General features: G+C 49.2%; 1 protein-coding gene across 1 annotated transcript in view; it reads right to left on the bottom strand.

The window, feature by feature from the left end:
- Window positions 1–6,220, bottom strand: part of LOC134957091 (protein S100-B-like) — a 64,073-nt gene extending 57,853 nt beyond the window's left edge. Inside the window, exons 1-2 of the mRNA XM_063938836.1 lie at window positions 6,133–6,220; window positions 5,149–5,279 (exon numbers count right to left, since the gene is read on the bottom strand). Of these exons, the coding sequence (XP_063794906.1) occupies window positions 5,149–5,270 (122 nt within the window). The 5' untranslated portion in view covers window positions 5,271–5,279; window positions 6,133–6,220. The remainder of the gene's footprint in view (window positions 1–5,148; window positions 5,280–6,132) is intronic.
- Window positions 6,221–12,022: the final 5,802 nt, after the last annotated feature.

Below are 12,022 nucleotides of genomic sequence, written 5' to 3'. Positions count from 1 at the left end.
GTGATTTTTTGCTGAATAAGTTCCTGGCTCTACGCAAACTGTTGCTGATCACTTTGGTAGAGTAACCTCTTTCTCTAAACCTTTGTTTCATTTCCACCAATTGTTTCTCCCTAATTTCTTCGTCGTTATTGATTCGCATTACTCGTAGAAATTGTGAGATGGGTAGATTGTTTTTTAACGAGGGGGGATGGAAACTACTGGTCAATATATATATAGAATCACACCACTCGGCGGCACTCCTGACAAATAAATGAAGACTAGGAAGTCATCTTGAGTTAAATAGACGTTTCAGTGCTCGGCTGCACTTTTATCAAGATTATCAGACTGAAATTTGTCCGGAGTGCCGGCGAGTGGTGTGATTCTATAGTGGGCCGCTGCAACACGGTCGTCACGGTGGGCACCTGGCAAGTTACTGTGTGGGATGATAGGAGTGCCGGATCTGGTGTATGTATATATATATATATGATACTTTTAGTTTTAGACCTTAGGTCCCCCCTGTGTTAAGTACCCCGGGCCCCCCAATGCCTTAATCCAGCTCTGGCGATGGCAGATGGTTAAATGCAGATCTCGTCTCCTATCACATGTATGTGCTTTTCCAACTTTACACAACAATAACCAAATTCCATACTTCTCTCAGTTATACCAACAAATATGTTCATAATGCATTGTTATATGAGCATAATGCTGTTTATCTAGATATTTTTATAAGCTGGTTTAATGGAGGGAAACCTGCTATGCTCCATTTGATACTCCTCAATAGTATGTCATTGTAGATAAAGTAAAACATGCTACATACTGTCAAATAAAATACATTGTATGTGTGAAGTCAATTGTACTGTTTATAACTTAGGATCCATATCTTACTAACAATGAAATGATGACTTCAGAGTAGGAATCTTTAGAAGCTATCCAATTTACGTTATACTGGTTGTCACGTGATATTGCTACGCACTGCAGCATCCATAGACTGGTGTGTCAATGGGATATTTAGCCCTCACTGATTTAGGGGCTAATTCAGTAAGGATAGCAAATTCTGCTAATTAGCAGAATTTTCTATACTTTTCCTAGCATGTTGAGGGCCGGCCATCGCTCGTCAAGGCCGCCCAGCATGCTGACCAGAGCCTCCCCCCCCCCTTCAACAAGCAGAAATTGCGAGTAATCGCAATTTCTGCTAGTTAGCAGAAATACTGGAAGCCTCCTGCCGGCGCCTTCTCCCTGATCACGGCGGCTGTGTGTGACATCACACAGCCGCCGTGATCATGCCCACGACACGCCCCCATTCAGCCTACTCCGCCCACCCCGGTTCGCGCCGCACCTCCCCTGCAACGCTCCGTCTCCTCCCTGGAAACGGAGCGTTGCATGCACCCCCCTCTGACAGGCAGAGGTGATCGCATTTTCTGCGGCTCCCCTGCAGAAAGTGCGGTCACGCGCCCGCGGGACGATCATAAACATTCCGGTTGGATCGCGATTTGCAATCCAACCTGAAATAGCCACTTAATACGCTCTTATAGAATATTGCCTTCTTCGTGAGAAAGCATATTGTGTGTATTTTGTGTGTCTTTTAATGATAGAAATAATAAAAGCTACGTTTTAACGAATATATGTTGATAAGAGTGCCCCCCAACAAAAGAGTCTGCTTTTTTCTTTCTCTTTGTGACACTCATAATTTACACAGGTTCTGTGGCTGATTGAAACCAGGTGAAATGCAGGCTTGACCATACTTGCCTACAATGCTGCCTCCTCCTCCGGGAGGAGGCAGCATTGTAGGTGCATAGGGCCGTGACCGGCAGCAGGACGGGCAGGTTCAGGGGCGTGTCCGGCAGCAGGATGGGCGGTCTGGGGGCGTTGCATCAGGGTTGCGTCATCATGACTCCACCCCCCGATGTGCTGTGCCGAGAAATGAGGCGCTGCATAGCGGGGGGCGGAGCGCGAATCGCGTCATCGGACCCGCTCGGGCCGCCCACTTGTTCTCTGCTGCGGGCGGCCAAGGGGGAAAGCGGGAGGCTTGCCCACCTTTCCGGGGGACCGGGAGGGTCACCCGATTTTCGGGAGCCTCCCGGCCATTCCGGGAGGGTAGGCAAGTATGGGCTTGACATTAGCCAGCCACAGAACCTGTGTAAATCATGAGTGTCCTGATTTAAAGGTGAGTCGATGCAGGGGCTACCAGTTGGTTAAATGTATGAATGTTACAACATGTGTCCTCATACAACTGTGCATGTACAAAACACCCCATACTCAATATTAAAAGAGCATATTTGCAATGTGCCTACGTGCTTTAAATAACCCTCTTCGTTTCCAGTTTCTAATGGCCTGAATCATTTATGGCCTGACTGTGAATGTAAGTGCGTCTTACAGATTTTCATGTGGTATTATTTAGCTCTACAGCATGGGTGTGACTGGATAATAGACGTGATGACATCTCTTCATTACATGGTAACCAGGCTGGCCTGCCAAGTCCTTTATCCCAGATGGATATCAAACTACTGTACATTGCTATGCGAGTGCATATATGCAACATGTGTACTGTGTACAGACAATAGAAATTCAGTGGTAAATATAGTATCATTTACTTGTAGTATGTGCAGTCAGCTAGGGGTCATCTTAACCCCTTCACTGCTGAGGGCTTTTTCACCCCTGTGCTGAGGCCATTTTTTTTATATTTGCACTCGTAAGATTCCAACAGCAATATCCATAAATCTTTATGTAGTACCCACACAAAGTATACCTTGTTTTTTCCCAGAAAATAAAATTATCCTTTTTGCTTATTCTAATTCATGGTGCTAGATAAATGAGAAGGAGAAGCTGATTGGTTGCTATGGGCAACATCCCATCTGAAATAGAACTCCCATCTTAGTAAATTTACCCACAGGTCTAGCACCCAGAGCTATTCAATCATTCTGCATTTAGCACACGTTAACCCATAGATTCTATATTAAATCCTGGACCTTGTTATTTATGGATGTCTGGTTAGAAGAAACTCTTCTCACTTTCCTGTACTCAACACATTTTCTGTAGTGTAGGGGTCAACGCCTGGTTGTTAGACTGATCACTTGGCAGTAGCTTCTGCTGAGGCCCCTAGTTTGGAAGAGGGGGATACGGTCAATAGGTCGACCTCACTTGAGTTGACAGTCATGAGGTCGACCACTATTGGTCAACATGCATTAGGTCGACGTGGACTGCTTTATGATCCATGTGGACTACGATTGGGAATAGTAACCTGTGCTGAGCACAGCGGTAGTGGAGTGAGGCACCTTGTCCGAAGCATGGCGAGTGAAGCGAACCATGCGAGGGGACACGGTGCACTAATTGGGGTTCCCAGTCACTTTACGCAGAAGACAACACAAAACACCCACCAAAAAAACTAATGTTGACCCTTTTCCATGTCGACCATTTCCATGTTGACCTGATGACCATGTTGACCTTTTACAGGTGTCGACCTGGTGCCTGTTGACCAATAGTGGTCGACCTAATGAGTGTCAATCTAAATAGGGTGGACCCATTGATTTCATTACGAGGGAAAGGGTACCCCCCATCTTCCTAGCTGCAATTTGGGAGATTGGTTTGAAGTCCCTCTCCCAACATTTTCAAGCTTATCCTGCCCCCCCCCCCCCCCCCCCCCCCCCCCGGGTTATTTTGCCATAACTTAAAATCTTGAAGCTAAATTTTAACAAACTGTGGAAATAGTTTCTTACAATGTAACTGTTTTACGGTTACCCATACTTGCCTACTCTTCCGGAATGTTTAGGAGATTCCTGGATTTTGAGTACTTCTCACTGACTCCCGTCAGTGCAGGGAACCCTCCCGGGTCAGCAATTGAATAGTGAATGAATCATGAATCACATCATCATGGTTCTGCTCCCACGGTGTTATGCTGCAGTTCACAGATTTATTCCACAGAGGGCATGACAACAACACTCACACAGCCACAGTACACGCCACTTACATCATTCCACCGGGATCTCCACAGAAATAGAGAACCCAAAAGTCAACATGTATGGTTTTACCTTATTTAATTATAATTTATGTAATAAGATCTATATTTACTTTTTATTAATTGTTTTTATTAAATTCTTTATGAGCCATGATGATTTGTGCCCTTATTTAGCTCTCTGTTCCACACTCTCTCTCTGCCCCATCTGTGTCACCCCTGTCTGTCTGCCCCTCCCCTTTAGAATGTAAGCTGTCATGATCAGGGCCCTCAACCCTCATGTGCCTTTCCTTGTCTTACTTAAACCATCTTCTACTCCATACTCCCTTCAATGGCACTGAGGGGGCAAATGTATTAACCTGGAGAAGGCATAAGGAAGTGATAAACCAGTGATATGTGCAAGGAGATAAACGCACCAGCCAATCACCTCCAATATGCAAATTTACAGTTAGAAGCTGACTGGCTGGTGCTGTTATCACCTTGCACTTATCACTGGTTTATCATTTCCTTATGCCATCTCCAGGTTAATACATCTGCCGAATCCCTTGGGTTTTCTGCCACTCTGATACTTATTTCAGTTCCATCTGCTGATGTAGCTATGTTTATTTACTCTGTACTTGTCCTGTATTGTCTTCTACTGTAAGGGCTGTAACACACACTCCGGTTTTTCCCGGATGGCAAAAAGCCGGACAAACTTTGTCCGGCTTTTTGCCATCCGGGAGAAACCGGCAGTGTCTGTCACACAGGACGGCTTTGAGCCGTGTGTGATGCTGTGCGCATGCGCAGCATCAGACACGGCTTCAGAAAAAACCGTTGTGTGTGAAAGCTCCCCTTCACACACATGGTTTACTGGCTCCAAAGACGGCCCGGCGGCCGCCCGGCCGCCGGACCTTCCAGTGGTGAGACCCGGCTGCAACCCGGCAGCCGGGCCGGGGCCGTGCAGTGTGAAGGGACCCTAGCCCTCACACTGTTAACTACAATGCCGGCACGGGAAAAAGCTGTCCGGCTTTTTCCCGGCCGGCAAAAGCCGGGTCGTGTGTTTCAGCACTAAGTCGTTGTTTTCCTGTTTTGAGTATTGGTTTATGGACTCTGTAATTGGGCGCTGCAGAACCCTTGTTGCGCCATATAAATAAAGGATAATAATAATAAAATCAGAAACCTTGCTGGGTACCATTGCAATAACAATGAGGATCTCAATCTATGATCAGCAGATTATTTACCTTTTATATTTCCTTACATTGTGGATGTACATGTCCTGGAGTTCAGTGGTGATATCTGTGACAAATTCAATAAACTCCATAAAGTCAACTTCTCCATCACCATCCAAATCTAGCACTGCCATAGCGTCATCCTGTAATGGAAAACGTCCAATGGTTACAAGTGTACTGCTAAGCATCTAGTGACTACATACAGGATGATGCACCTCCAGCTATACAGTAAGTTATAAGGATATAATAGCTCACCAAACAGTTCAGTAAATTTGAAGAGACTCCCTAGATATGTTGGGGCTTATTTATTTATATATTCTTATTATCTTATATTTATATAGTGCCAACAAGTGTCCGTAGTGCCATACAGGGAAAAAAATATAATAGTATGAACAAACAATGGCCCTCATTCCGAGTTGATCGCTCGCAAGGCGAATGTAGCAGAGTTACACACGCTAAGCCGCCGCCTACTGGGAGTGAATCTTAGCTTCTTAAATGTGCGACCGATGTATGCGCAATATTGCGATTACAAACGAGTTAGCAGTTTTTGAGTAGCTTCAGACTTACTCTGCCTGTGCGATCAGTTCAGTGCTTTTCGGTCCTGGCTGACGTCATAAACACACCCAGCGTTCGCCCAGGCACACCCACCGTTTCCCCGGCCACTCCTGCGTTTTCTCCGGAAACGGTAGCGTTTCCAGCCACACGCCCCTAAAACGCTGTGCATCCGCCCAGTAACACCCATTTCCTGTCAATCACAATGCGAACGTCGGAGCGATGAAAAAGCCGTGAGTAAACTTACTTTCTTCATAGTAAAGTTACTTGGCGCAGTCGCAGTGCGAACATTGCGCATGCGCACTAAGAGAATTCTCACTGCGATGCGATGAAAATCTCCGAGCGAACAACTCGGAATGAGGGCCAATATAAAATAGTTTAACATGCAATAAACAAGGAAAAATAAAATAGTAAGACAATGCTATAACTAAGTGGCAAACTAACAATCTATAGGGGAGTAGGAGTTTCCAGGGCCATAGGGAGGTGTGTGCAAGAGCTGCCATCGCCTAGGCTACTGGGCCCTGGGGGAGGCACCGTCACTACTGAAAGGTCCCTGCATCTGGCTAGCAGGGTGCCTGCTTCAGCGCTGCACACAATGTCCAAAGGGCAGCTCTCCATTTTCTGGTTCCAGCCCAGCTTCCTTGCGTGATGTCACAGGTTCGGGGTGAGCTCAGCACAGGGCACAGTAAGCACTGTTCCGCCTTTGACCTATCTAAAGGCTTGGTTTTAAATCTGTCACCATTATCAGATCACACTTGCACTTGCCATATACTTGGTGTACAGAGATGCATCTTAAAACGAATGAATGCATACATACAATTCTGCAGTTCCATCTTCCATCTTCTTTGTGGGAATTTAGGCTTCTGCATGAACTTATGTGACATATTTGTGAATTCTGCAATGTTTATTAGATGTATGTAGCAGAATTTTGTTACAGACTTGATGACGGGTGTGGCCGGAGAGGCTCCAGCCCACAGGGAAAATGGCCGCCGCCGCACTGAAGGGGTTAACCCCTAGTGCCCGGCGCCATTATCGGGACAATGGGCGCTTGGCATCACTGTTAAACGTACTTACGGCGCTGGGCGCGGACTGTTTAAAAGTTTGTTTAATGATGTGTTTTAACATGTCATATGTAGTGCTCTATGCACAATTGCAGGAATGCATGTTTAACTGTATCTATTTTATATTCAAGATATGGTCAGCTGTATCTTAAGGGGGAAAAATGCACTTACTATAGATGTCTGAATAATCATCTCCTGTCAGTAGGAAGTGGCATGCTAATGGCCCTGTCTTAGCAGAGAGGTGTGAATGACAATACCTTTTGATGTGTAAGTTCCTTAGAGAGAGGTGCTAATCACGGGGGACCTGGGCTTGCCTGGAGATGTGAATGGGACAGAAACATTTGTATTTTGAAGCTATGTGATAAATTTATCAATAGTGAATGTTAATCTGATACCAAACGTCTGTGTCACAGGAAGGAGGATATTGTTTTATTGCACTTATATCCTTGTAAAATGTGATTTATTGGTATTTTGTAGAATAACCTGATTGGTTGGAGAAGACAGGGAGGGCTTACCCCCCTGTGGTACTGTGTGTAGAACTGAGATAAAAAGAGGATGCCTGTGAGCCTCCAGGTTGTAATTGTACCATCTTATTCTGCTGGAACATCTTGCTGTATGCTGTTGCCCCTAGCAATAGGGAAGAGTTCTCTTTAGAACTATATTTGAGCAAATAAACATCATTGCCTCAAGAAGATTGCTTCATCTTGTGACCTACAGGGTTAGGCCAAACCTAGCCCCGTCCTCCGGCTGTCCAGGGAAGCACCTAACGTCTCCAAGTTCCGCCTTCCACCAGCTACCGGTAGAGGCCTAGCAAGTGGCTAGTGGGGATTCGTCAACACCACACAGGTGTGGTAAGGCAGTGCGTCGGCACATACAGAGCAGAACCGTGGTTCCAAACGCCACGGCAGGTTAGGAGTTTGGTGGTGGCAGCATAAACCCGCCCACAACGCAGGCGGTTACTGACGGTAAGCGCGAATCCCCTATGTGGTCAGGCCTCGTGTGACTTGACCTTCCATTCTGTGCGCAGCCGACAGGATGCGAAAGCGGCGAGTGCTTTCGTACGGGACCGTCCTGTCACAGAAATTGGTGGCATAGTGGTGGGATATTCCCAGGCGGCTTTTCATCAGGAGAGGAGTAACTGCAGCGCAGGAGAACGCACAAGATGGCGGAATTCAGCGGAATGTCCAAGGGCGATCTGGAGATCGTGTGCCAGGAGAAGGGTGTGGATATCCCTTCCAACGCGTCCAGAAGCGTCATGAAGGCGGCGCTCATGAGTGTGGAGGAGTCTCATCGGGCGGAGGTGGAAAGCACTGACGGCGTCAGCATCGCAGAGGACGGCCCAACAGTGGACCTTCGTAAGGAACCGGTGAGAGCCACAAGCCCCGCCCTCTCTCACAGCAGCAATGTTTCCCAGCAATCCCTAGCAGGGCCAGGATCCCAACGTCCCAGGGGGGGCAGTACGGATAGCCTAGCAGATCGGCTAGCGGAATTGGGGGAAAGGGCAAAGGAGCAAGAGCGCTTGATCATCATCCAGATGTGGCGTGATGAGCGGGCACCACAGGTCGTGGTACCCCGGGAGCCGTTGTCAGCTGTTGTACACAGATCAGGACGTATTCAGTTTGCCAAGTTTGCAGACAGTGATGGGGACATTGATGGACATTTGCAAGTTTTTGAAAGGACTTGTAAACTACACGATCTACCCAAGTCAGAGTGGGTGAGACACCTTGTGCCCACTCTGCATGGAGAGGCCTTGGAGGCCTATCGAGGAGTGGCCACTGAGGACTGTGGGGATTACGACGAAGTCGCGAAGGCCCTCCTCCAGCGATTCTTCATCACTCTAGAGTCTTACAGGAAGAAGTTCAGAGACTTGCCCAAGAATCCTAGTAGCACCCATGGACAGTTTGCCACCCAGCTGCGGCAGTACGTGGTGAAGTGGGTAAAGGATTCTGAAGCCACTACATGGGACGCACTGATCAACCTGATCTGCAGGGAGCAGTTCTACCGCAGGTGCGCCCCAGAAGTGAAGGAGTGGGTGCTAGATCGGGAGCCACCCAGCTTAAAGATGGCTGCCCAGTTAGCAGACAAGTATGTGGCAATTCGGCCACAGGGACAGAAGCGCCCAGCCAGCAGCCAGCTCCAAAAGACTGCACCACCAAGGGGACCCCCCTCTTCAGCTCATCACCCCCAAAGACAAGCATCTTCCAACCTGGGTGCTCTTAGCCAGCAACCGCACCGCAGCGTCCCTGCAACTGATCAGAGATCATCGGTGCCACGACTGGAGAAGAAGTGCTACGGCTGTGGGAAAATCGGACATCTGAGGATGAACTGTCCTGCATTCCAAGCACCCCAGACTCGTGCCCCAAATCCGAGTGCTGGAGCCCGGCTCGCTTGTTTGACGAGAGGAGATGAGCCTACAGAGACTGTTCCCCCTCCAGTCAATCCGATGGAGTGTGGCGAGAGACAGGTGCACTCTGCGGAGAGAGTCACCTGCATGGCCAAACAGCCCCTACACAACATGTGGAGGCACCTGCAGCCGGTCCACGTGGGACCCCTGCAGGGGGAAAGCCTAGGAGACTCTGGGGCCTCAATCACTGTGGTGAGCCCCCACCTTATAGATCCTGCTGCAGTATTGCAGGGTCGCACTGCCAAGGTCACCTGGCAGATGGAATGGAGAAAGCGGTTCCCATGGCAAGAGTCTACCTGGACTGGGGAGCTGGACCAGAGTTGCGAGAAGTTGCCGTCATGGATGGTCTCCCAACTGATGTGGTCCTGGGAAATGACCTGGGTGGTGGGATCGTCACCACGTTTGCTGGCGCCATTCCCCGGAGTCAAGTTCCACAACCACCATTGACATCAGCTGCTCCAGCACAGCCCAGCCCAGAGGAAAAGACTACAGCTGCTAGACAACTGCCAGCACAGCCAACCACAGCTTCAACCAGCCCAGAGGAAAAGATTACAGCGGCTAGATCGGCACATCGACCCCGCATGCCTTTTGCCTCTGGTATGCCTACGTCCCCTAGCAACGCAGAGGATGTCTGTTCCAGCTCGTTTGATCCTGTGGTGGTGCCCAATGATGCTCCTGACCCCAGTGGTTTGCCAACTCCGGCGGTGAGTATGAGAAACCACCCTGACTTTTCCATGACCGACCCCTACCAGACTGACCCTAATAGTCCCCACCTAGATCCCCCTGTAGAGTGTCCCAATTTAGGAGAGATTGAGGGCCACAGGCAGGAGTTTAGGGAGGCTCAACTCTCTGACCCATCCCCGAAAGGCATGAGGCGCCACTCTGGCAGCGACCTTGACAGGGTTGGGGCGGGAAGTTTGACCTGGCGGGAAGGGTTAAGGTACAGGGTAGCCAGGAAAGTGGGAGGGGATAGACCAGATAGGGAATGTGTCCAACTGGTCCCCCCAGGGAACGTTCCTGCGCAACCGGTGTCGGTTGCCAGCGAAACCCCTTTGGACAGTAACCCGGAGACAGACCGTACCCTGAAGTGCCTGACACAGAGCTTACCCTGGTCTGGAATGTCGGATGACGCCCAGACCAACTGTAAGGCTGGTGCCATGCGTTGGCAGCTGGGGCACTCCAGCGGTTGTGTTGTCTCTGGGCCTCTGCCCATAGGAGAACCTTTACAGCAAGTTGCTGTGGACATAGCAGGTCCCCTGCCTGTGCGCAGTAGATCGGGGAAGACACGCAGCCTCCCTGTAGTGGATGCCACACAGGATCCAGAGGCTGGTGGTCTGGCCGCCATCACTGTGGCACAGGTAGCGGACGAGGAGGGAAGAGTAGGCCTAGGTGACAGGGTAGGTTTCCCGAGTCATAGGTCGACAGAAGAGGATTGGAGGGCAGGTCTGACAGTTAGGGCAGACAGTTGCCAGATAGGTATGACGGAGGTGCAGTGCCTGGGGCACCATGTGGGAGGAGACAGGGGTAGGCCCAAACCAGAGGGGGTGGAGGCAACCAGAGGCTGTCCCCGACCCACATCACCCAGACCGGTACTGACCATAGAACCTGTAAGGCCCTACGGACACGTTGTCATTGACTTTAGTCCTGTAGTGAACCCCTTGACAGAGATGGCTAGGAAGGGCATTCCCAAGTCAGTGGACTTTGCACCCGCTTGCGAGTTGGCATTCCAGTCATTGAAGGAGGCTCGGGTACTCGCTCAGTGCTGATGGCGCACATTCTTGACCAGGACTGTGTGTTACGAACTACTGCGCCACTGCACGGACTGGGAGTAGTACCGAGCCAGAAAGAGCCACATGGGCAGGAGCACCCTGTGGCCTGTTTGAGCAGTATACTGCTATTGTGGGAGGTGGGGTATGCCACAATTGGGACACCGTGGGTGGCACTTGTGTGTAACTGGCCCCCCACCGTGGTGACTTACCACCCACCTGTTAGGTGGCGGCAACCTACCTTGGGGAAATTGGACAGACTGTTGCGGTGGAGCCTTGCTCTTCAGGTTTATGACTCTCATATTATCCACAAGCAAGGCAAGGCTCATAGCAAGGCGGATGGACTGTCACGTCAGGAGGAGCCTGAACCCCCAAAGAACTCCCGGTAACCTCATTAAGGACTGCGGGACCAGGACCCAAATCGTTGGGACATGGGTCCCTGGTTGACCCGCTTGAATGGGGGGGGGGGGGGGGGGGAGTGTGGCCAGAGAGGCTCCAGCCCACAGGGAAAATGGCCGCCGCACTGAAGGGGTTAACCCCTAGTGCCCGGCGCCATTATCAGGACAATGGGCGCTTGGCATCACTGTTAAACGTACTTACGGCGCTGGGCGCGGACTGTTTAAAAGTTTGTTTAATGATGTGTTTTAACATGTCATATGTAGTGCTCTATGCACAATTGCAGGAATGCATGTTTAACTGTATCTATTTTATATTCAAGATATGGTCAGCTGTATCTTAAGGGGGGAAAATGCACTTACTATAGATGTCTGAATAATCATCTCCTGTCAGTAGGAAGTGGCATGCTAATGGCCCTGTCCTAGCAGAGAGGTGTGAATGACAATACCTTTTGATGTGTAAGTTCCTTAGAGAGAGGTGCTAATCACGGGGGGATCTGGGCTTGCCTGGAGATGTGAATGGGACAGAAACATTTGTATTTTGAAGCTATGTGATAAATTTATCAATAGTGAATGTTAATCTGATACCAAACGTCTGTGTCACAGGAAGGAGGATATTGTTTTATTGCACTTATATCCTTGTAAAAATGTGATTTATTGGTATTTTGTAGAATAACCTGATTGGTTGGAGTAGACAGGGAGGGCTTA

This window comes from Pseudophryne corroboree, chromosome 9 (genome assembly GCF_028390025.1).
Source record: "Pseudophryne corroboree isolate aPseCor3 chromosome 9, aPseCor3.hap2, whole genome shotgun sequence".
In the NCBI taxonomy this organism is placed as follows: Eukaryota; Metazoa; Chordata; class Amphibia; order Anura; family Myobatrachidae; genus Pseudophryne; species Pseudophryne corroboree.
Note: the sequence above shows the minus strand (reverse complement) of the source record. Positions and strands in the feature narration are given on the sequence as shown.